This window comes from Salvelinus sp. IW2-2015, linkage group LG2 (genome assembly GCF_002910315.2).
Source record: "Salvelinus sp. IW2-2015 linkage group LG2, ASM291031v2, whole genome shotgun sequence".
NCBI classification, from domain to species: Eukaryota; Metazoa; Chordata; class Actinopteri; order Salmoniformes; family Salmonidae; genus Salvelinus; species Salvelinus sp. IW2-2015.
Window position 1 is genome coordinate 6,368,788 of NC_036839.1, and position 25,485 is coordinate 6,394,272.

Below are 25,485 nucleotides of genomic sequence, written 5' to 3' on the forward strand. Positions count from 1 at the left end.
GACAGACACAGCAAACCTTCTTGCCACAGCTCGCATTGATGTGCCATCCTGGATGAGCTGCACTACCTGACCACTTGTGTGGGTTGTAGACTCTGTCTCCCATTGCTTTTAACCACTAAAGTAAAGCACCGCCAGCATTCAAAAGTGACCAAAACATCAGCCAGGAAGCATAGGAACTGAGAAGTGGTCTGTGGTCACCACCTGCAGAAGCACTCCTTTATTGGGGGTGTCTTGCTAATTGCCTATAATTTCCACCTTTTGTCTATTCCATTTGCACAACAGCATGTGAAATTTATTGTCAATCAAGTGTTGCTTCCTAAGTGGACAGTTTGATTTCACAGAAGTGTGATTGACTTGGAGGTACATTTTGTTGTTTAAGTGTTCCCTTTATTTTTTTGAGCAGTGTATTATTTTGCTATGAAAATACTATAGAATGATTATAGGAGTCTCTATAGTATGTATTTTTGACCTATAATGACTTCAAAATATCCAATAAGATTTCAATAGTATAAATGTTATGCAGTATCTCTATAGTATTCTTATGAATTTAAATAGCGCTCCTGTATTATTATCTATAGTATTCCACTGAAGTTGTTGAGAGAATTCTTATAGGCTATTACTGTCGGGTTTGTCATAGTGTTCTAATTGAAGTGATGYAAATTATCCAAGAAAAAACATTTCCTGCAAGCAAAAAAAGAAAGCCAACCACTTTTTATTTTATATGCCAACATGGGTATAGCCAGGTTACTTTTAAAGTAGTGTGGATTGTTGGGATGGATACTTTCAATACATTACATCAATTAAAAACATGTTGAATCTTAGTAAAAACAGACAAGTAATATTAATGTATTTTAATAAAAAACAAAAAAAATAACATTAATTAACATAAATACATTTACACTTGATATCGTTCAAAGAAAAAGCTTTTTTTTGGGAATCGACCTCTCAACTGTCACACGTTTTTTTTATGACATGCCTAGATTGCGGTTAATAAACAAACTGTCAGCTTGAATTGCATATGGTTGAACCACAACAATGGGAATAGGCTGACATAAGCAGTTTGTTTGACAAATGCAATTCAGTCGAACAAAGAAACAGAACAGCAGTTGGGCACAACGTCCATTTTTTTTAACATGACTGAGGTATCATCCCTTTTTTCTGAGATTTTTTTCTGAGACCGTATGACCACAGGTTGGGACGGGACAGATCAGGTAATTAGTTCTTCTACAGAAAGTTTTACAGAAGCTGATCACTTATATACAGTGATCACGGTATTCTTGTAATTTCCTTTGGCGGCTTGAGATTTAGCAGTCGGGAGTCTAATTCTGTAATTTGTCGACCTATGTACCATGGATTCAAACAGTTGCACGTATCCAATCAAAGAGACAGAAGTTGTCGAGTTATGCCGAGGAGAACAGGATGCATGTAGTCAGGCYCAAAACCAAACAAAATGTTGAACAATGGAAGCTAAAACAGTGTTGACAACCCCTTTACACCATTTTGCGGAATTGCCAGTGTGAGCAGCGTGAAATGCATTATCCGTAAATTGATTGTGTGATCTTTCAATTTGCAGTTGTTGACAGTAAGGATATGATCTTACATATCCTCTGCCTTTGGGGACAACTTTACCAGGGTGCAAGCACCAATCACAACCATAATCCCCATTGAATTGCTTACAGTAATGAAGGATTGGCCTGGCTATTGCATCTGAGGAACAAATCAAGGGGAAGACCTTTGTTCTCTTCAAAATCCCACTGTTATCTCTCTAAAGTAATGGGTTTTGGGCTAAATTGCAACATTCATCAATAAAAGGTTTTAAGAAGGTATCCATTCTGGGGTTTTCTGGGCCAAACCAAAGTCCTGCAACCATCACGTTTTCTTTCCGATGTATGTAAGGTAGTTAATTTATGGTAAATCGAAGGGGCCAAACTGAGTAATTGGAGGAGTTAAAAATGGGTACTCCTTCACAGTTCCAGGTTAATGTTAAATCATCAGCAGATAGCCTCTTCTCTTTCAGTAATGTCTGGTGCATCTTTCCATCCATGACATCCTCAATTTCATATTCTTCTTCCTTCAGTTTTCCTAAAAATATATATTCCATGGTTCTCCAGTGAATCTCGCAGAAGGTCCCTCAGATMTATTGACAAAAGTTTTGTTTCTCTGATGAAGGACGTTCCACAGTGTGAGCAATTTGTGTCTTCGGGTTGCTTTTCTAAGTTGTTTTGGCATTCATCACAAAATAAACGAGACAACTGTCAGGGCTGGATTACCCCACAACTTTTTGAAGAGATATTTAGATGTTGGAACCAAGCAAATTCAGCAAGGCAAGTAGGTCTATCAGGGCAGTTCCAGTCAGGTGATGATGCAGAACAAAGAGCATTATTGCCATAAGGCATTGCCCTTTTGTTACTGATGCCCCAGGGTAAATAATTTCTTCGTTCTGAAAAGATTTAGATTCAAGGTATTTTTAAACATTTGTTGAAGCGAGAAGGAAATGTATTATACATCTGCAAAGGTAGAACAGATTGCTAAGGCCTGAGAGTTGTGTGTGTTTGTGCATCTGACACTAACCATCTCAGGYGCATRATCACGGTCTAAATCATCAGAGCCWGGTTGATTGGGGTGTGTTAGAGGGTCCTAAAAAATTAACAGAGAAAACCAACATAGAACATTATCTAATGAGAATATTCGCTAGAATACGTGACACTGACTTCACAAGGCTGTAATATGGTTGTAGCTACATTAAAAAATAAATCTAGTTTTCTAGAGCTCACACCTAGCTAAGGCAATATAACAACAACAATACCTTAATATTCCTGCTTGACCTGGTCTGTCGAGGAAAAGGGAAGTTTTCATCACGCATCCATTTTTTAATATGGTCCCCTTATCACTCGGACTGGAGTCATTTCTTACAAGGGTAAGCAAATTAACTAATTGTTGAAAACTGCTTGCATTATGTCAACTGCTAATGAAACTGATTCCGTAGCTAGCTATAAAAAAAAAACTTGCCGGCAAAGCATAAAAGGCGCCAAGCTCTACGTAACTAAATCGTGCACATGGGCGAAATTCAAAAAAGTAGGCGCGAGCAAAACAAATAACGGTTTACTCTCAGTTTGCACTTTGCAGCAGAAGCTAAATATCACCAAACATGTATGCACTTGTGGATTTTTTTGAAGAAGGGACATCAGAAATTGTTCCAGTGGAAAATATTGAAGAGTTTGATCGGACGTGCGACAATTGTCGTGGAAATATTCAGTCAATAATATTTCTCAAATACCGGAGCCTGTGAGTTCAAATGGACTTTTATTACAGAGTAATATAAGCCGAGCTGGTTCATGAAAACAACTGCCTTTCGAGCCTTGGCACACACTTTTGATACAGGTTTCATCCTTATGTCACACACATAGTAACTCCTCTTTATGTTAATGATTCATCCCCTCTGACATTTAGCCACCGTTATCTTTTAGCCTTGCACTAATTTTAGTTTGGTTTCACATTAGAGCATGGACACTTTAGAGCCATAGCAATGGTTAAAAAATAAATAGACATGTTCACTCCCAAGACAGGTGCATGTCTAATGGTGCCTAATGACCTATATACACATACAGAGTGCACTTATTCTGCTGACCACTCTGAGATGAGCACACATAATCTGGAAAGTTCCCAATAGGTGTAACCATAGCAACAGTAAATATTAGGCCATAGCACTGGTACAGAAATAAACAGTCATGTCCAGTCCCCAGACAGGTGCATGTCTAATGGTGTCTAATGATGCAGACACACATATGGAGTGCACTCATCCTGCTGTCTCCTCTGAAATGTATAATGGACACATATGTACTGGAAAATGTCCAATACAATTTGAAAGAATGTATTGTTAATTGGCAGCGTACGGGGAAGAGATATCCCGCCTATGTCATGGCTCTGGATGGTAAGCTAACTAGCTAGTTAACGTTACCCAGATAATGACACAGTATAACGTAGCTAGCTAACAATATATGGTTAATATTATCAATCGTTAAACGTACGTTATTAAAAAGTTATACCGCCAAGACATTGGCTATAACAATAACAACTAATGTAGCTAACGTTAGCTAGCTAAGGAGCTAGTTATATCACTTAAGTTCACTAGTATGTGTAGGTAGCATGCTAACCACTGGCTAGTTAGCTGTTCGGCAGGCCGATCCACCAGCTTACTAGCTGCTGGTTAGCACGTAAGCTAGCTAACACATACTAACTAGGCTGATTGCCAGGCCGTTGTTGTAAATAACAACGTGTTCTTAACTGACTTGCCTGGTAAAATAAAACAAAAGATATAACTAGTAAGCAAAGTTGGGGTATGGAACATGGTGAGTGATGTGAGCAGCTCTTAGCTATCACCTAGCTAATAATGTAAATTATTACTTTGTAGAAGATCGCAAGAGACTAGTAGAAATTTCAAAAAAGGTCAGAATGTGCAAGATAAGAAAGGGAGAGGAATGAGGGACAAAAGAAAGCCCACATTATGTGGAAGAAGCGGAAAATACTACTCAAAAGGCATGCTTAGTTGTGTAGTTGACTAACGTTAGCTATATCTTGGCGCAAAACCTGTAATTTCCTAACTTTAGCTATGTTACTCTACCAGAGTGTATCACAGAAAAAGAAGAGGGCCGAGTCTGAAAAAAAAACATCAGGGGGAACTAATGACCAGTGTATCACGTAAAGTAAGTTCCTAACACTTTGTAGCATTAGTTGTGCAATTAAAGTTGATGCATTAAAGGTGAATTTAACCCCGTCTCATCTACTTAATGTACTAATCACTAATATTAGCACAACACTTGTCATAAAAATCTGATTTCTCCTCAACGCAACCAAATACATGTAAAAAAATTGTTCTGTGGTAAATAATTATGCCTGAAACATCTCCAACCATTGAGACTAAYAAACACCACAAATAGTGTCAATTGCTGGTCTTTAAAAAATATGTCGCCTATTCATGTCTAAATTTGTAAGCTGTACAAAAAATCTTTGTCCTTCCAGGCCAGACCTCAGTGACACAGAGAGTGAGGACCTCACCTTAGTGTCAAAACAGAATATGCAAATGCAGCTAACCATGAAAACTTTCAAATAAGTGAGCTCAAAAGAGAAAATGCAGCACTCAGACAATCTCTCTCCGTGATTGAAGGTAAGCATTCCTGTGGATGCTCCCACAGAATATTCTCACCCTGCATGCAAGTCCGGGTTTAGTTTGGTATATATCCATAGATATCAAATCAAAGTATATTTGTCACGTGRGCTGAATACAACAGGTGTAGACCTTACAGTGAATTGCTTACTTACAAGCTCTAACCAATAGTGCAAAAAAGGTATTAGGTGAACAATCGGTAGGCAAAGAAATAAAACAACAGTAAAAAGACAGGCTATATACAGTTGCGAGGCTACCTACAGACACCGGTTAGTCAGGCTGATTGATGTAGTATGCACATGTGGATATGGTTATAGGGACTATGCATATATGATGAACAGAGAGTAGCAGTTGCGTAAAATATGGGTTGACGGGTGGTGGGTGGGACACAATGCAGATAGCCCTGTTAGCCACTGTACGGGAGCACTGGTTGSTTGGCCCAATTGAGGTAGTATGTACATGAATGTATAGTTAAAGTGACTATGCGTATATGATAAACAGAGAGTAGCAGCAGTGTAAAAAGAGGGTTTGGGGGGGGGGCACACAATGCAAATAGTCCGGGTAGCCATTTGATTACCTGTTCAGGAGTCTTATGGCTTGGGGGTAAAAACTGTTGAGAAGCATTTTTGTCCTAGACTTGCCATGCGGTAGTAGAGAGAACACTCTATGACTGGGGTGGCTATGGTCTTTGACAATTTTTAGGGTCTTCCTCTGACACCGCCTTGTGTAGAGATCCTGGATGGCAGGCAGCTAAGCTCCAGTGATGTACTGGGCCGTACGCACTACCCTCTAGTGCCTTGCGGTCAGAGGCCGAGCAGTTGCCATACCAGGCAGTGATGCAACCAGTCAGGATGCTCTCGATGTTGCAGCTGTAGAACCTTTTGAGGATCTCAGGACCCATGACACATCTTTTTCGTTTCCTGAGGGGGAATAGGCTTTGTCGTGCCCTCTTCACGACTATCTTGGTGTGTTTGGACCATTCTAGTTTGTTGTTGATGTGGACACCAAMGAACTTGAAGCTCTCAACCTGCTCCACTACAGCCCCGTRGATGAGAATGGGGGCGTGCTCGGTCCTCCTTTTCCTGTAGTCCACAATCATCTCCTTAGTCTTGGTTACGTTGAGGGATAGGTTGTTATTCTGGCACCACCCGGCCAGGTCTCTGACTTCCCCCCTATAGGCTGTCTCGTCGGTGATCAGGCCTACCACGGTTGTGTCGTCTGCAAACTGTGATACTGTGATTAGGTTCAGTTGTAGGTGTATCTGTGAGTAGGTGCAGTTGTCGTGTCTACCAATTGATAGTTGAATGCATATTACATGCAAGTCTAATGATAGCATGTGTTCTAAATTGTCAGGTTTGCTCCAGGAGGTGGAAAACCTAAAGAGGGAGAGACTGAGACACACAACTTCAAAGGGTGTCTGTGTGTTTGGTTTACGCATGATGACCAGAATAAGGAGTAGGAAAGATGATTAGAAGATGGAAGGAGGTGGTTGAATGAATCTGTATTCACTTTCTCTAACTGTCTGTCGTGTGTTCCCGGACATCATGGCTAGTGGATCCACACCCATCTCCAAAACTCACATCGGTGAGAGAGGAAACACAGTTTCTAACGGTGAGTGTGTTTGGTTTAAGCATGATGATCAGAATATGAGGAGTAGAGATTGAGAGTAAAAAACATGATTAGAAGTTGGAGGTCAAATGAATCTGTATTAAATCTCTTTAACTGTCTGTCATACTGTGTATTCCCAGACATCATGGCTGGTGGATCCACACCCTTCCTCCAAACCCCAAAAGCAGCACTCCAAGACATAGCCGTCACAACCCTACGAGACAGCATGGTAGGGTGACTTGAGCTGTACAGCGGGGATGCAAACTAGTCACAATTTGAATACAAAAGCAGGTMTATTAACATTGTAACAATACAGCAAGCAGAAAAATATTGTATGGATGTGCAGTTTTACTTAATTTAACGTAAATGTTTAACGCATATTGTAGTACAATGATKATTTGTCTTATAAGTGTTTTAATTTATAGAGCGCCATATAGGATTATGCAAAACATATTCACAAAACTATTTCTCGTTAACTACTAAAACTATCTAARGGAGTACAGCAAGCAAACAACTTGAGTCATGGCAGAAAGGACGACGAGAACTGTTTTATAATTCAAAAACATTTACTTACTTAAAAGGGGTGATTCATCGGAAAAATATTTTAACCTCCTTAGAACATTTGCTTAGGCATTAGCCTTTACCAGAGACCGTMTTTAGGCTAGTTGGATCAGTAWTTAGAATTCTACAATTTTATTTCAAAATGCGACATTTACGATTGTATCTAGAATGTATGAAAAACTATGTATTTATCCTCACTTTATGCAACAAATGTTGTCTTGTCATTGAATTGCCCAAGAACAATCTTTTTTGCTTTGAAACATGTTACAAAAATCGACCTACTAYGTTAATGTTTTCTTCAGTTTGTGTCATCTGGTTGATACTCTTCCTCTTGTTCCAAAGATTTGTAAGTAAGTTCTGACTCTGACCCAAGTCGCGGCTTGGCGCAAATTAATCAAAAATTACTTCCTGGATTTTAATGAAAAAAATTACCGATATCATTGGGAAATATTAGGCTAGGTAAATATTTTAGCAAAGTAATTTTATTGTTTTAAGAATACTATAGTATGTCCCGAATTTACCATCAGAATATTTCTATAATAATCTTATAGGATCACTATAACATTGCTTTAGTTATTGCTATATTTTTACTATAAGAATGCTATATTCTATAGTATGWCCGAATTTACCACAAGTTTTTATACGTTTTTCAGTTATATATGTATAATACTCTTTTACTGCTTTCGTAAGGGAAGAATCACAATTTAAAAAAATTCTTACAATCTGATTTGGGAAAATAGCACTGGAGTCATACCTACTAAAAAAACGATATTTGAGACAAGAATGAAAATCTTCAGTTTTAATAGTGCAGCATAACATTAGAAAAAGGACTTTACGCAATTTCACCAAAGACTCTTAAAAGAGCCTGTGATGATAGGCTAAACTACGATGATCACACTTAGATAAATCTGTATACATCTTTTTAAAAGAGATCCATTAATAAAGGACAGGAAATGATGAAAAAACAAAATCTGATTGGACAGAGGAGAAAGTCATCCTTCCACCAAAGTACCTGAGAAAGAAAAAAACAACCTTCATAAGATATACGCACATTTCGTAAGAACCGTTGAAAAAAATACATTTTTGAAAAAACCTTTTAAAAACATGAGCTTTGAGAAAATATATACAATGCACTTATGTATCTGGCACCTCGCCCGTCAATWAGAGACTTCAACATGGATGATATGGGGGGAAATCTGATAAATGTTTAGATAGGAAACAAATGATCAACTTTCGTAGGATGTATACTTCCAGAGTGCCTGGGTTTTTCGCAAGTAAAAATAGGCTACAGGAACCACATGTTTTAAACATCCAAATACATCTCACGGCTGGTTTCCTTTGTGCATGAATCATAGCTGATGGTAATAAGAGCTACTGGCTAGGGTAGATGATTATTTTATTTTTTTACAATGTGAAAGTAACAACCGAGTTGGACAAAGGTAAAACATGCACTTGATGGGCTGAACTTTTTTCACTTTACAGGGCAAGTTATTACTTCCTGRAGTTAGCTCAAGTCATAAAATGTCTTCCATCCACAATGGGTGCTGGGCAAACACTCCATAAAGTTSTGTACACAGGTTGACAGCTGGTGGAATAACATTGATAACATGCCCGTTGTCATGGTGTACATCAAGGGTTACAGAAGAGACAGTTCACTTTAACCGATCAAACATGTGTTTAAGTCAAATAAAATCAGCAATAGAATAAGGGTGAGTGGGTGATTGATTTGCATTTCATGTGCCGATCAAACAAAACGTGTCTAAAATACAATTGTTGGACATAGAAACTCTATTATAGCATAAAATTGTCCYTTTTCAACAGGTGAAAGATATTCAATCAGATCAGGTCCCCGTTCGTGGCTCTGCAATACCCAGCYAAGTGGTATGAATCATCTCAGATGCAATAACATTTTCTATTTACGACTATGGGAATCTAATTGGATGAAAAATAGCGCTTCTGTAACATACTGGAAAATCCATGTACTTGGTCTGTCTTAAATCCTTTTTAGTGTCATAACAGTCAAGACTTTAAAAGAACAAAAAACATTGGAGTAAACCATTTTTCGGAGAACACGAAGGCTAGATACTCAGAGGGTCTTTGTAGTAGTCATTTTTCAAAACACAAACTAAAGTAAGAAAACATCATTCGAATTTCATGGCGTAGTACAGTATTTACACCTGTTTTGAGATGGTTACTGTTTTCGGTTGGAAAGGCAACAGCATTATAACTTCTGTATAGCAGCTTAGCTTAGTCGAGGGGTTAATGTTCGTTCCCATTCTAACACATACAAAAGGCTTCAACACAGTTTGCCTTCATGATCCAACATTACCTGGCTGCCAGGGGCCAGAGATGGAGAGATGTAGAATATGGGGAAGAAATCAAATGCGGTAGTTCATAGGCTGTAGTGCCGTCTCCTAATCTCAAACTTCTGAGACTGCTTGTTCACAGGAACTGCTACTCTGTGTCTCAGAGTAGCCGTGCTGATCAAGGGACAGGTCCTCCCTGTCTATATAATCTTATTCATTATGATCTAAAAGGCAAAACGGATCCTTTAACAATATTTTAAACTCTGAGATTATTTGTGAATACGCCCAGATCTCTACATCAGATGTGTAAATCACCTAATAGCCTGATGATCAAATCCATGACCGACTCCATGACCGGCACCTTCAGTACCGTCAAGTTTTTCTTTTTACACATTCAACACAGCAATCTCAGTCAACGACGAGTCGCATCAACGCTGTACAAAGTAAAAAGAGTTCATCTTGTAGAGATGGAGCGTCAATTCCACACGGCAGAGAATAAATAGGTTGAATAAGAGGCACTGGGGTTAGTTCAAGGTCTCTGTTTGGTTGCTTCAAGATTGTCACTTCAGCAAGCCGCTCCGCGCTGTATTCACGATCTGGTGAGAGACAGAAAAAGGTGAGAGAGTACACCTTGGTTTTCTATTGGAGACAGATGTTTGCAGGTCTCACTGACTTATTCTGATATAAAAAGGGAGATCTCAAAGACATCCATTTCATGTGCCTGTTGTTCACATTGTCATATTTTTTTATCTTGCCGATATCAGGTCGTTAGATGCCCCACGGAGGGTCTCAAACGCATTGTGACTAAAGCTGTGTTGCCTGTCTACCGGAAGTTGGTGCTGTTGCTATGCAACTTCTTGTTAGCATAGCTTGTTAGCATACAACTTCATTAACAATATCCATTGAGAACACACACCTATACCACTTAGCTAAGCATGACGTGAATAATCAAGTCATACGCTGGGTAGTTAGATAGCATATAGTTAATATACTGGTAAGTTCATTATATTAGTAGCCAACTAACGTTAGGATGGTAGCTAGCTAACATACCGGTACATAAAAGCAACTGCTGTAATGATATGCTACGTGCTTCGTAAAGCTAGCGAAGCTAACAAATTGCCAGACAACGTCTTTGAAAAGGCATTACTTTATTACATTGCTCAACATTTACTTAACATTTGTCATAATTAGTTAAAGCAATGAATTTCAATACACTCGTCGGACTTCGGCTGCATATCTTCCGCCATTTTCTTCAAATCTGAAATGTTGTGAAGCCACGCCCATTTGCTGAAGAATTGCATTATGTGCTCCAAAAGCACAGAAATAGTGTAAACTGCTTGTATACTTCGTATTTTGGCGAATGTATTACGACATTGGGGAACTTTTGGCATACTAACTATATCCATACTATGACCAATAAGCATACTACATTCTCTATTTACGTCACAAATAGAACGTTAGTGTGGTTAGTATGAGTATTCAAACACAGCTTAAGTCGTCATTATTGCTATGAAAACCACAGCCTCCAGCTGGTTGGGTTGAGAAAAAAAAACCTTGCTACATCATCAGCATAAATCCAGCAGCATGTCTACCTTGGTAAAAGGGGGAGGGTATTTATCAGACAAATCCTGGTTAGTCTGGAAGCTCAGAATAAGTACTCAATGGTTAGCTCTAATACAGCATTCACCAACAGCACATCTACGAGACACCATGTCTTCATTTAAAATGTATTGAAAACCCTAAAAAGGGAAAACTAATTACATTTTTTCACATGGTGAAATCCAGATCCCTTGGAGTCTTATCTAAAATATTTACTTGATGATCATCCTAAGTCATGTCCTTCCTCTCTCACGCAATACTGTGTCTAAACATTGAAGTAGATAAAAGCGAGACAGATGTTCAAAGACAAACAAATTACATGATTATAGGAAGTGAGTTAATCCAGTGTTTTCCTGACGATAAGTGGCATATATCATTGGACAAATATTTGTGTCTGTTATCAAATCAAATGTTATTAGTCACATGCGCCGAATACAGTGAAATAATTACTTACGAGCCCCTAACCGACAGTGCAGTTTCAAAAATACGGAAAAGAATAAGAGATAAAAGTAACAAGTAATTAAAGAGCAGCAGTAAAAAATAACAATATATATAGGGGAGTGCCGGTACAGAGTCAATGTGCGGGGGCACCGGTTAGTTAAAGTAGTATGTACATGTAGGTAGAGTTAATTAAAGTGACTATGCATATATGACAAGAGAGTGGCAGTGGTGTGGAGAGGGGAGGGGGGGGCGGCAATGTGAATAGTCTGGGTAGCCATTTGACTAGATGTTCAGGAGTCTTATGGCTTGGGGGTAGAAGCTGTTTAGAAGCCTCTTGGACCTAGACTTGGAGCTCCGGTATCGCTTGCCGTGCGGTAGCAGAGAGAAGAGTCTATGACTAGGGTGGCTGGAGTCTGACAATTTTTAGGGCCTTCCTCTGACACCACCTGGTATAGAAGTCCTGGATGGCAGGAAGCTTGGCCACAGTGATGTACTGGGCCGTTCGCACTACCCTCTGTAGTGCCTTGCGGTCGGAGGCCGAGCAGTTGCCATACCAGGCAGTGATGCAACCAGCCAGTATGCTCTCGATGGTGCCTCTGTAGAACCTTTTGAGGATCTGAGGACCCATGCCAAAACTTTTCAGTCTCCTGAGGGTGAATAGGTTTTGTCGTGCCCGCTTCACAACTGTCATGGTGTGCTTGGACCATGTTAGTTTGTTGGTGATGTGGACACCAAGGAACTTGAAGCTCTCAACCTGCTCCACTGCAGCCCCGTCGATGAGAATGGGGGTGTGCTCAGTCCACAATCATCTCCTTTGTCTTGATCACGTTGAGGGAGAGGTTGTTGTTCTGGCACCACACAGCCAGGTCTCTGACCTCCTCCCTATTGGCAGTCTCGTTGTTGTCGTGACCAGGCCTACCGCTGTTGTGTCATCGGCAAATTGAATGATGGTGTTGGGAGTCGTGCAGTCATGAGTGAACAGGGAGTACAGGAGGGTGCTGAACACGCACCCCTGGGGGGCCCCTGTGTTGAGGATCAACGTGGCGGATGTGTTGTTGCCTACCCTTACCACGTTGGGGCGACCCGTCAGGAAGTTCAGGATCCAGTTGCAGAGGGAGGTGTTTAGTCCCAGGGTCCTTAGCTTATTGATAAGCTTTGTGGGCACTAAGGTGTTGAACACTGAGCTGTAGTCAATGAATAGCATTCTCACATAGGTGTTCCTTTTGTCCAGGTGGGAAAGGGCAATGTGGAGTGCAATAGAGATGGCATCATCCGTGGATCTGTTGGGGCGATATGCAAATTGGAGTGGGTCTAGGGTTTCTGGGATGATGGTGTTGATGTGAGCCATGACCAGCCTTTCAAAGCACTTCATGGCTACAGACGTGAGTGGTACGGGTCGGTAGTCATTTAGGCAGGTTACCTTAGTGTTCTTGGGCACTATGCTGGTCTGCTTAAAACATGTTGGTATTACAGATACGGACAGGGAAAGTATGAAAATGTCAGTGAAGACACCTGCTTGTTGGTCAGCGCATGCTCGCAGGACACGTCCTGGTAATCCGTCTGGCCTTGTGAATGTTTACCTGTCTAAAGGTCTTACTCACATTGGCTGTGGAGAGCGTGATCACAGTCTTCTGGTACAGCTGGTGCTCTCAGGCATGTTTCAGTGTTATTTGCCTCGAAGCGAGCATAGAAGTAGTTTAGATCGTCCATTAGGCTCATGTCACTGGGCAGCTCTCGGCTGTGCTTCCCTTTGTAGTCTGTAATGGTTTGAAGGCCCTGCCACATCCGACGAGCGCCAGAGCCAGTGTAGTACGACTCGATCTTAGTCCTGTATTGTACCTTTGACTGTTTGATGGTTCGTCAGAGGGCATAGCGGGATTTCTTATAAGCTTCCAGGTTAGGGTCCCCCTCCTTGAAAGCAGCAGCTCTAGCCTTCAGCTCAGTGTGGATGCTGTCTGTAATCCATGGTTTCTGGTTGGGGTATGTACGTACGGTTACTGTGGGGATGATGTCATCGATGCACTTATTGATGAAGCCAATGACAGATGTGGTGTACTCCTCAATGCCACTGGAGGAATTCCGGAACATATTCCAGTCTGTGCTAGCAAAACAGTCCTGTAGCTTAGCATCTGCTTCATCTGACCACTTTTTTATTGATCTAGTCACTGGTGCTTCATGCTTCAATTTTTGCTTGTAAGCAGGAATCAGGACAGAATTATGGTCAGATTTGCCAAATGGAGGGCGAGGGAGAGCTTTGTATGCATCTCTGTGTGTGGAGTATAGGTGGTCCAGTTCTTTCCCCTCTGGTTGCACATTTAACATGTTGATAGAAGTTAGGTAAAACTGATTTAAGTTTCCCTGCATTAAAGTCCCCGGCTACTAGGAGCACCGCCTCTGGGTGAGCATTTTCTTGTTTGCTTATGGCGGAATACAGCTCATTCAATGCTATCTTAGTGCCAGCCTCTGACTGTGGTGGTATGTAAACAGCTACAAAGATTATAGATGAGAACTCTCTCGGTAGGTAATGTGGTCTGCAGCTTATCATGAGAAACTCTACCTCAGGCGAGCAATAGCTTAAGACTTCCTTTCGATATCGTGCACCAGCTGATATTTACAAAAATACAGACCAGACGGTGCTGTTCTATCCTGCCGGTACATCGTATAACCAGCCAGCTGTATGTTGATATTGCCGTCTTTCAGCCACAACTCCGTGAAGCACAAGATGTTCGTTTTTAATGTCCCGTTGGTAGTTTAATCTTCCCAATAACTCGTCCATTTTATTGTCCAAAGAATGCATGTTTGCGAGCAGAATTGAGGAGAGTCGGGGTTTATTAGATCGCCTRCTACTCTTCAGAAGGCAGCTCGCCCTCCGGCCTCTCTTTCTCTGCCTCCTCTTCACGCAGATCACTGGGGTCGGGGCCTGTTCCCTAGGGTATCCATGTGTATGTGTGTATATAGTGCGTATGTTATTGTGTGTGTGTGTGTATGTCTGTGCCTATGTTTGTGGTGCTTCACAGTCCCCGCTGTTCCATAAGGTATTTTTTTAATCTGTTTTTTAAATCAAATTTTACTGCTTGCATCAGTTACTTGATGTGGAATAGAGTTCCATGCAGTCATGGCTCTATGTAGGTAACCTCCGATTGTAGCAGGACATAGAAAAAATAAAGTTGTGTCTCCTTACCCTGTGACTGGCTGGTGGATCACGAGCAGAAGCTTTCGTTGTCATGGGAGACAGTGTGTAAGGGAATAAGGCTTTCACACTGTTCACTGTCCTCTGGCAATCTGAGGGAAGAGGATTATCCTTATCATCATGACCATGATCATAAACACTACCTGAATGGTAACAACTAGCATTCAGATAAGAATTGAGTGCAATCACAATATATCAAATTAGCGCCATAAACGCAAAATAATTTAAATACAATCCCAGCAAGCCTAAAGGCAACCAACACTATCCATTGTCCTGGATTCAATAGGGCACATTTCAATTTGGGCAAATTTAAGTGTGTGTGTGTATACACAATTCCTGTGAAAGTAAAACCTTACAAAGCATTGGCCAAGTAAACAGTAGGCAACAATACAAAGAGTAACGTGTTTTTCCCAGTACCTTTGAATCCGCTGTTTCGAGCGGCATATGAAGGCAAACACTCTTCGTAGCCCCACCATGACGGGGTCCCAGTTGTTGTAGTGGCATAACAGAGTGGCGATGAAGAAGGAGAGGAAGACGGGAACCGCTCCAGCGAAAAACAGCCAGGAGAAACTCACCTGGGGACCAAAATATAGCAGTAAAGAATGTGATAGCTGCTTATATAGTATACCTATAGATGTACAGCAAGTGCCGGCTGCCTAACAGTGGGTCAATAACATTCCAAAACTTGCAATACAGCTACATGTATAACAATCACCACCATCTCAGAAGGATGGCTTCTTACAAGATGAGTGCATTGTCCTTGAACTTCAGTGTTACTAGCTAGCATGTACTGTATTTATGAAATGAGAGTTGTTGACTTGACATCTCAGCAGACTGGATATCCAACATCAGAAGCACGGGAGTTGTCTAACTATTGCCACAAAAAAAGAATGCTATTTTTAAACTTCGAATGATGCTATATCCCATGCAGTCTACTAAGGGAATAGCTTCTAAGGTTTCAAAGTTAGATCCCCACAGGCAGACAGACAAAACTCACTCATAACCTTGCTAGATGATGCCCTGTCATAAAACTCATTACGCTAAGTGCCATGTGACAAAGCATCCATCACAAACCAATTCCACTTTATTTGACCTATAAACTGACACTCCACCTTTGGTAGAGCAGCCATGCTCAAGGGTGTGATAGCAACATAGACATGCAGTAATAATAGTGCCCCCTCTTACCTTCTGCATGCATATGTCTGCTATGATGGACAGTGGGATGGTGAGGCTGAGGGCCAGAGTGCCTATGAGGGAGGAGGTAAGGAAGCAGCCCCTATGGAGAGAACACACAACATTATATTGAACACACAACAAGGTTACAATTAAATCAAATGCAAAAAAGCTCCTCTTATGCAATACAAAAAATTGTATCACTTGGCATAACTCTGCATATCACACTATAGCCCAGTGGTCACCAACAGGTCGATCTACTGCGCTGGCCAATCGGATTGCTCAAATCACCGTGCCTACAGCTTCCACGACAAAAATTGGATACCAGCCTACTGAGATTTCATAACTTTTAAAACCATGACCAGAGCAAGTCTGCTCATGAATACAGCAAAGAGCTGCTGTTTTTAGGAGTGAGTTCATGTCTAGGTTTTTATTCAGCCCCATCAACACTGTTTTTATTCAACATCATTACAWAACATGCTTCTCCATACTTCCACTCATGCTGCAGCTGCAATGAATGAGTAGCCAAGTGTATCGATAGGCCTGCGTTTTTTAATATTATTATCAGTGTGTCGTGTCTATTTTAATATTGAAGAATATTTCACTTTCTTTGCTCATAGGAACAGTTTGAATTTGTGCATGATGCAGATGCGGTCTGACTTGAGTTTCACCATCAGGTGGAAGACGGTGTCCCCTCTCTCTGGTCAGTCTCACCGGAGGAAAGGAAGGAGGCGGACCCTCTGCTGCTCTCTCCCCCCTCCGCTGAGACTAATGCCGTGTTCAAAACAACTGGGAACTTCAAAATCTCCGACTTCCAACATTCAAGACAACTGAACTCTGAAAAAAACGAGATCCGACTGGACAAAAAAGTTTTGAACGGTCATCCAACTCGGAATTCCAAGTCAGAAACTCTGGCATCTTTCTAGAACTCCGACTTTCCGACCTGAAGATCACTGACGTCATGATTTTACCTTGTTTCCCCCCCCCCAGAGTCCAGTAAAATAAAAAAGCTTACTGCACAAACCTCAATACTACAGAACAGTTTTTATTTTGGTAACGTTACATTATCTATTTTTTTAATATGAGCGGTAGATCTCGGCTTGCTTTTTGACTGAAAGTGATCTTGACTGGTGACCACTGCGTTAGACAGAGGGACGAATCTTAACCCGAGATATGTGTGGCTAACTTGCATTTTGGTGCATATCTCCCATTCACATCAATGCATGATTTACCTGCAAGTCCAAGTTACGCACACATATATCATTTTCCGATTCAAGATACGTGTTTCTGCACAGTGTGTGTTTCCGTAGTGTGAATAGCAGAGTGGACAAGGAGTAGTAAACATATGTGGTCATTCAATCAATCAAACCAATCAATCCATCCATTCATTCACCAACCGAGACGCACCAGAGCCAGAGGAACTCGGAGAGCACAGTGCCGATGAGGCCGTTGATGAGGATGTAGGTCCACACTAGCTTGCTGGGCAGCTCAAAGGCCTCAAAGCCTGTGTAGTGAAGCACTAGGAAGCCTGGCCATAGGAGGAGCAGGTTGAACAACCCCACAAATCCTAAGAGACACAAATAAGAGAAGATTACTACTTTATTAATACTGATATGTTGACATTTAGCGCTATTTGCAGGTGAAAATGTTATATATTACATATTACAAACATTTCATTGAATATAATCACTGTATACACAATTCAGGATCATTATATGGAGTTATATCAGTGAAGAAAAGACCATCTGAAAATCAGCAACAGACCAAGCTGCCACACCTGACTCTAGTAAGATGTTTAAGACCTAACTATGATCTACTTACCAAAGAACATAGGGATGTCCAGCTTGTCCTCCCGGTCCACCTTCCTCTTGATCATGACGATGTAGACGGCGTACAGCGCAGCCCCAGCCAACGACCACAGGGAGCCTGAACATTACACGACTTCATCATGTTATGTTATGCTAATACATCCCTTCCTCATGGTTACTCTCCAAATGTTTTTTCTGCAATGCAAGCAAACGTGACATCGAGGCATGGCCTGCACGTCTAGAGATGATTTAATGCTTAAATAATACATTGTATTTATATAGCCCATTTCTAGGACACAAATCAAGTACGGTGCAAGGCATGACAAATACATACAATATGAAGTGGGATAGAAAAGTAACAGGAGGAAGGGAAAAAGACAAACAAATACAAAAAGGTTTTGAGGAATGATGTTTATCTGGAGCACTTCTATCTCCCATTGTTACCTGTAGCACCGTTCCCATCGGGGCTGTCCATGCTGGAAAAACTGACCAGAGCCACTCCTCCCATGCTATGGGGAAAGGGACCAGAAAAACAATGTAACCACAGATAATAGTAAGAAACCAGAGTAACTACAATAATTCAGTTGATGTCATGGCTTACCTCAGAGCCACAGCTAAAAGCTTGGACAGAGTAAAGCGGTCACTGCTGTTACTGGGAAATACGGCCGCCAGGATGAGGGTGAAGAGACCTGGTGAGACAAATACCAGCGAGAATACCAACAACCTGTGTAAGGTGACATGTTGAAATACCCATTCTGTAGTTTTCTAACATCGTAACATTTCTTTGCAACAAGTTATTACAAAGGAACAATACTGACTTTTTTTTTATTTTTTATTAGAAACATCCATGTTTTTTTCATTGTAAGATCCTACATGTAAAATTAGCTGTGTAAAGTCATATTTAGTCTACGGACTCACCTGAAGTGGAGGACAGAACGTTCACTATGGCAACCGGAGTGTCAGACAGGGCCTCTTGGTAGGAGAGGTTGGCTAGGAACCACTGTGAGGGAGAGCAGGAGGCAGATACGGGTCAGCATGACACTTTTAATGTGTACCAAATATGGTAGATTGACAATTACTCATGTGTGTAGTTTTCCCTCAGCTCTGAGTCATTGCTCATGTGGGAAATGAGTGATGATACAAAGATTTGTTTACAAGCACAAAGTTTGTAAGATAAACGAGTTCAGGATTCTGCATGCATAATGTGTTAATTTACACTAATTTACACTATTCATGAAGGGCAAACCACAAAGCCATGACTTCTTGGGGGGGGGGTCATTCCACCTCAAAAAGCACAAGAAAGAGGTTTGACACCCGCCATCTCAGATTGTTCTTAAATCGTTTCTGTAGTTAGAAACAGATAAGATTAGCATTCCTGTAACATTTTGTTGAAATATAATTTGATCTCTGAGAAATTAAGAAAATTGATCGCACCCAAATTGGCTACTTTCAATGTTAGGATTCATATAATATTCAATACATTAAAATAACGTCCGATTTGGACCTCCAAAAATTCTAACAATGAGTAAGACCTGATGATTACAAAGAAATGGTAAAAAGCCACCCACGGAACCCACCCGCCAATCCCACCCTAACAACGAGTATATACAGTCGTGGCCAAAACTTTTTTTTAAATAATGCACCATGTCTATCAGAAAACTATTGAAAAAATATTTTGGTATCCACATATGTCTTTGGTTTACAGTTGAACAAAACAAGAATAATTTACAACATCTTAGCTTATTCCACAAAGAAGTCCTAAAATGACCCAGACAATATTATTGGCACCGTCTGGAAGTAGTTACAAATAATTTGATTTCAAGCAGGTGATTCTCCTCTACTTTGGAATTAAACTCACCTGGGGTGCCTGCAATATAAAAAAAACACTAATTCAAACCGTTTTAATAGAGAAAACGACTCATTCTTCCAGTTTTGTGTCACTTTGTGTGTACCGCAATGAGCATGGAGAAAAGAAAAACAGAATTATCTGAAGAGGTCAGACAATAATATATATTTTTAAAGTGTTTTTTATTTTATTTAACTAGGCAAGACATTTAGGGACAAATTCTTATTTACAATGACAGCCTACCGGGGAACAGTGGGGCAGAACGACAGATTTTTACCTTGTTAGCMCTGGGATTCGATCCAGCAACTTTTCAGTTACTTGCCCAATGCTCTGTCCACAAGGCTATCTGCCGCCCCATTGTAGCCAAACATAAACAATCTCGAATCTCCAGAAACCTTGATGTTCCGGTTTCCACCGTACATAATGTTATCAATATGTTTAAGGCCCATGCCTCTGTAGCCAACCTCCCTGGACATGGTTGCAAGAGACAACTTGATGGAAGCGAAGGATTGGTGGAGAAAGCACCTCGATCAACTGCCACACAGATTCAAGACATTCAGACCCAAGTTAAGAGAGTTAACTCGCACCATCCGACACCAACTCAATGAAAGGGGGTTATATGGTAGGAGACCCAGGAGGACCCCACTGCTGAGAGAGAGAGATAAGAAATCCCGACTGCAACTTGCCAAAACACACCTGAACATGCCAAAATCCTTCTGGGATAATGTGCTGTGGACAGATGAGACCAAATTAGAGCATTTTAGTAAAAGCACACCATCTATGTTTACAGAAAAAWAAAWAAAAAAATAAGCCTTCAAAGAAAACACCTTCCGAGCAGTCAAACATGGAGGAGGTTCAGTGATGTTTTGGGGTAGCTTTTCTGCCTCTGGCATTAGGTGCCTTGAACGTGTGCATGGCATAATGAAATCAGGAGAACACCAAGGCATTTTGGAGCGCAATGTCAGACCCAGTGTCAGAAAGATGGGTCTTTGTCGAAGGTCACGGGTCTTTCAGCAGACGCCCAAAACACTTTAKAAAGCACCCAGGAACGGTTCAAGACAAAACGCTGGACTGTTCTGAAGTGGCCAACAACTTGTGGAGAGATCTGAAAACAGTAGTTGGGAGAAAGCACCCTGGGAGAAGTGYGCCAAATTGTCAGTACAGAGGTACAGGAAGTTCATCGATGGCTATAGGAAAAGCTTGATTGCAGTTATTTTGACCAAAGGCTGTGCAACAAAATATTAAGACTCTAGGGTGTCAATAATTTTGTCAATGCCATTTGTTTATTTAATGATTTAAATTGATATATTAAGTTCTGAATCAAAAAAAGGTTCTGCAATTTTAACAGTGAAATAAAGAATTGTGGAGACCAAATACTTTGGCCAATTTCAACTTATTTGTTATGAAAATTGTGAGTTACTTGAAAAAAGTGCAAGGGTGCCAATATTTTTGGTCACAAATGTAGTGTCAGTTCCCTATGTCTGACAAGTAGTATGGAGCTGCYGCTCAGAGGATTCTTTTTTCATCCTATGTAATGTATTCCCAGTGAGTTTGGTGATGTTAATATCCCCTGTTCAGAGTAGAGGTCGACCGATTATGATTTTTCAACGCCGATACCGATTATTGGAGGACCAAAAAAAGCCGATACCGATTAATTGGCCGATTTTTTATTTGTAATAATGACAATTACAACAATACTGAATGAACACTTATTTTAACTTAATATAATACATCAATAAAAATCAATTTACCCTCAAATAAATAATGAAACATGTTCAATTTGGTTTAAATAATGCAAAAACAAAGTGTTGGAAAAGAAAGTAAAAGTGCAATATGTGCCATGTAAAAAAGCTAACGTTTAAGTTCCTTGCTCAAAACATGAGAACATATGAAAGCTGGTGGTTCTTTTTAACATGAGTCCTCAATATTCCAAGGTACGAGGTTTTAGGTTGTAGTTAATATAGTATTTGGATAAGAGCGTCTGCTAAATGACTTAAATGTAAATGTAAATGTATTTATAGGACTATTTCTCTCTATACCATTTGTATTTCATATACCTTTGACTATTGGATGTTCTTATAGGCACTTTAGTATTGCCAGTGTAACAGTATAGCTTCCGTCCCTCTCCTCGCCAATACCTGGGCTCGAACCAGGAACACATCGACAACAGCCACCCTCGAAGCATCGTTACCCATCGCTCCACAAAAGCCGCGGCCCTTGCAGAGCAAGGGGAACAACTACTCCAAGTCTCAGAGCGAGTGACGTTTGAAACGCTATTAGCGCGCACCTCGCTAACTAGCTAGCCATTTCACATCGGTTACACCAGCCTAATCTCGGGAGTTGATAGGCTTGAAGTCAATAACAGCTCAATGCTTGAAGCACAGCGAGGAGCTGCTGGCAAAACGCACGAAAGTGCTGTTTGAATGAATGCTTACGAGCCTGCTGCCTACCACCGCTCAGTCAGACTGCTCTATCAAATACTTAATTATAACATAATAACACACAGAAATACGAGCCTTTGGTCATTAATATGGTCGAATCCGGAAACTATAATTTCGAAAACTAAACGTTAATTATTTCWGTGAAATACGGAACCGTTCCGTATTTTATCTAACGGGTGGCATCCCTAAGTCTCAATATTGCTGTTACATTGTACAACCTTCAATGTTATGTCATAATTACGTAAAATTCTGGCAAATTAGTTTGCAACGAGCCAGGCGGTCCAAACTGTTGCATATACCCTGACTCTGCGTGCAATGAACGCAAGAGAAGTGACACAATTTCACCTGGTTAATATTTCCTGCTAACCTGGATTTCTTTTAGCTAAATATGCAGGTTTAAAAATATATACTTCCGTGTATTGATTTTAAGAAAGGCATTGGTGTTTATGGTTAGGTACACGTTGGAGCAACGACAGTCCTTTTTCGCAAATGTGCACCGCATCGATTATATGCAACGCAGGACATAAACTAGTAATATCATCAACCATGTGTAGTTAACTAGTGATTATGATTGATTGATTGATTGTTTTTTATAAGATAAGTTTAATGCTAGCTTGCAACTTACCTTMGCTTCTTACTGCATTCGCGTAACAGGCAGGCTCCTCGTGGAGTGCAATGAGAGGCAGGTGGTTAGAGCGTTGGACMAGTCAACTGTAAGGTTGCAAGATTGAATCCCCGAGCTGACAAGGTAAAAATCTGTCGTTCTGCCCCTGAACAAGGCATTTAACCCACCTTTCCTAGGCAGTCATTGAAAATAAGAATGTGTTCTTAACTGACTTGCCTAGTTAAATAAAGATGTGTAAAGAATTATATAATTCGTCCAAATCGGTGGCCAAAAAAAACGATTTCCGATTGTTATGAAAACTTGAAAATCGGCCCTAATTAAATCGGCCATTCCAATTAATCGGTCGACCTCTAGTTCAGAGAAATTAGTCACTGAAGTTGTTAGGTTTATGTCCTATCCTGCATCCTGATATTACCAGTTCTGACCACTAGATGGTGTTTGTTTTTAAAGAATTGCATTGGATTTGTGCCACAAAAAAAAGTTAGCATTTGAAACAGTGGGCAGGTAAACAAAACCAAAGTATGGGTGACATGTCTGATGAGTATGCAGGCCGTGGAAACCTGGGACATTTTCAGCTTCCAAGAATTGTGTACAGATCCTTGCAACATGGGGCCGCGCATTATCATTCTGAAACATAGGTGATGGCAGAGGATGATTCGTCACGGTATCTCTGTGCATTCAAATTGCCATCGACAAAATACAATGGTTTTCAATGTCCTTAGCTTATACCAGCCCATACCATAACCTCTCCYCCACCATGGGGCACTCTGTTCACAACGTTGACATTAGCAAACCACTCGCCCYCAAGAGGCCATACACGCMGTCTGCCCGATACAGTTGAAACCAGGATTCATCTGTGAAGAGCACACTTCTCCAGCGTGTCAGTGGCCATCGAAGGTGAGCATTTCCCCACTCAAGTCGGTTATGATGCCGAACTGCAGTCAGGTAAAGACCCTGGTGAGGATGACGAGCACGCAGATGAACTTCCCAGAGACGGTTTATGACAGTTTGTGCAGAAATTCTTCAGTTGTGCAAACCCACAGTTTCATCAGCTGTCTGGGTTGCTGGTSTTAGACAATCCCGTAGGTGAAGAAGCCAGATGTGGAGGTTCTGGGCTGGCGTGGTTAAACATGGTCTGCGSTTGAGGCCGGTTGGACGTACTGCGAAATTCTCTAAAATGATGGCTTACAGTAGAGAAATMAACATTCCATTTTCTGGCAACAGCTCTGGTGGACATTCCTGCAGTCCGCATGTCAATTGCATGCTCCCTCAAAACTTGAGGCATCTGTGGCATTGTGTTGTGTGACAAAACTGCACATTTTAGAGTGGCCTTTTATTGTTCCGAGCACAAGGTGCACCTCTGTAATGATCATGCTGTTTCATCAGCTTCTTGATATGCCACACCTGTCAGGTGGATAGTTTATCTTGGCAACAGAGAAATGCTCACTAAAATTTGTGTGCACAATTTGAGAGAAATACATTTTTTGTGCATTTAGAAAATGTCARGGATGTTTTATTTCAGCTCATGAAACCAACACTTTACATGTTGCGTTTATATTTTTGTTCAGTGTAACTTCATTTCTCAGAGGTCCAATTTTATTTCAACAAAATAATAATCGTATCTGTTTCTAACTACAGAAAGGATCTCAGAACAATCTGAGATGGTGGGTGTCATGACTTGCTGAAATGACATGGAACGACCCTGGGGGTGTTCTTCAGCAAACACACTGCAGCAAAATTAGTAGTACTACCAGCAATAACTCATCAATGATYATAATAAACTTTGTAGGTAACTCACCTACTACTGACAGTTAACAGTAATGTGACAAGTTTAACTATTTAGATTAAGTTGACAGACATTAAAAATAGAAAAAAAGCCTTTATTGRCTTAGGCAATAGAACGAAATCCCAAATGTATATACTCCAAAGATGRATTTAAGATACTGACTTTTCTTCCTCCAACTTAATACGGAGGTGCCCAGCTAGTATACTAAAGTTCGAGAGACTACCAAGTCAATAAGTCTACAGACACTAACAAAACAAGTTCTCACACTATAAAAATGTGACTCACCACAAAGCAGAAGAAGAAGCTGATCTTGGCCACGTCGGTGACGGTGAACTTGCCCACAGTGCGGAGCACGGCCTCCTGGTCCTTGGCGGCGGGGAAGGACATGCGGGACAGCTTGGCTTCCAGGGCCTGTGTGGACGGGAGCTGGCGCACCTCCATGATGTTGCTGAAGCGCACCCGCTGTTTTTTAGAGGCTGAGAGGTGGGAGGATGGAGGGGTGCAGAGAGAGCGAGAGAGAGATCAGCGTTTTAGGCCTTTGTGTCTTTGTATAAGAAGTTAATAAAGTGGTAGCTAGATGGATCACAGCATGACAAATGAAATGAACAAGACAATGAACCCTTCATCTAACGCATGCTTTTATTCTACTTATGTAAAAAAGCAATGAGTGTGAGTATTTAGCGCTCTATCAATGAGTATTTAGCACAGGCGTTTTCTAAAAAGCATCCGGTGCCCTARACTGGGCTTTTGGCACAATAATAGCATGGGATTGAATTGGGCAGCTTTGATTGGACACTTGAAAGTGTAGGACCCTGGAAGCYAAAATATACGTAATCTCCAAATGTACTATAATCATTCTATAACCATCAACACAGACAGAGCAATATGTAATCGTTTCATAATGAGAAACAAGAGAGGAAACTGAGCCAGAGGGTCA

At 40.8% G+C, this 25,485-nt stretch overlaps 1 protein-coding gene across 4 annotated transcripts in view; it reads right to left on the reverse strand.

Moving 5' to 3' along the window:
• Window positions 1-8,117: 8,117 nt before the first annotated feature.
• Window positions 8,118-25,485, reverse strand: part of LOC111973639 (solute carrier family 35 member F5) — a 29,422-nt gene continuing 12,054 nt past the window's right edge. For 3 of the 4 annotated variants that reach the window (XM_024001004.1, XM_024000998.1, XM_024001013.2), the window contains 10 exons: window positions 24,834-25,024; window positions 18,769-18,850; window positions 18,452-18,539; window positions 18,295-18,359; window positions 17,864-17,968; window positions 17,450-17,609; window positions 16,055-16,145; window positions 15,287-15,444; window positions 14,861-14,961; window positions 8,118-10,235 (listed from right to left, as the gene is read on the reverse strand). In XM_024001004.1, the coding sequence (XP_023856772.1) occupies window positions 14,880-14,961; window positions 15,287-15,444; window positions 16,055-16,145; window positions 17,450-17,609; window positions 17,864-17,968; window positions 18,295-18,359; window positions 18,452-18,539; window positions 18,769-18,850; window positions 24,834-25,024 (1,022 nt within the window). In that variant the 3' untranslated portion in view covers window positions 8,118-10,235; window positions 14,861-14,879. The remainder of the gene's footprint in view (window positions 10,236-14,860; window positions 14,962-15,286; window positions 15,445-16,054; window positions 16,146-17,449; window positions 17,610-17,863; window positions 17,969-18,294; window positions 18,360-18,451; window positions 18,540-18,768; window positions 18,851-24,833; window positions 25,025-25,485) is intronic. The other variant, XM_024001020.1, reaches the window with a different exon arrangement.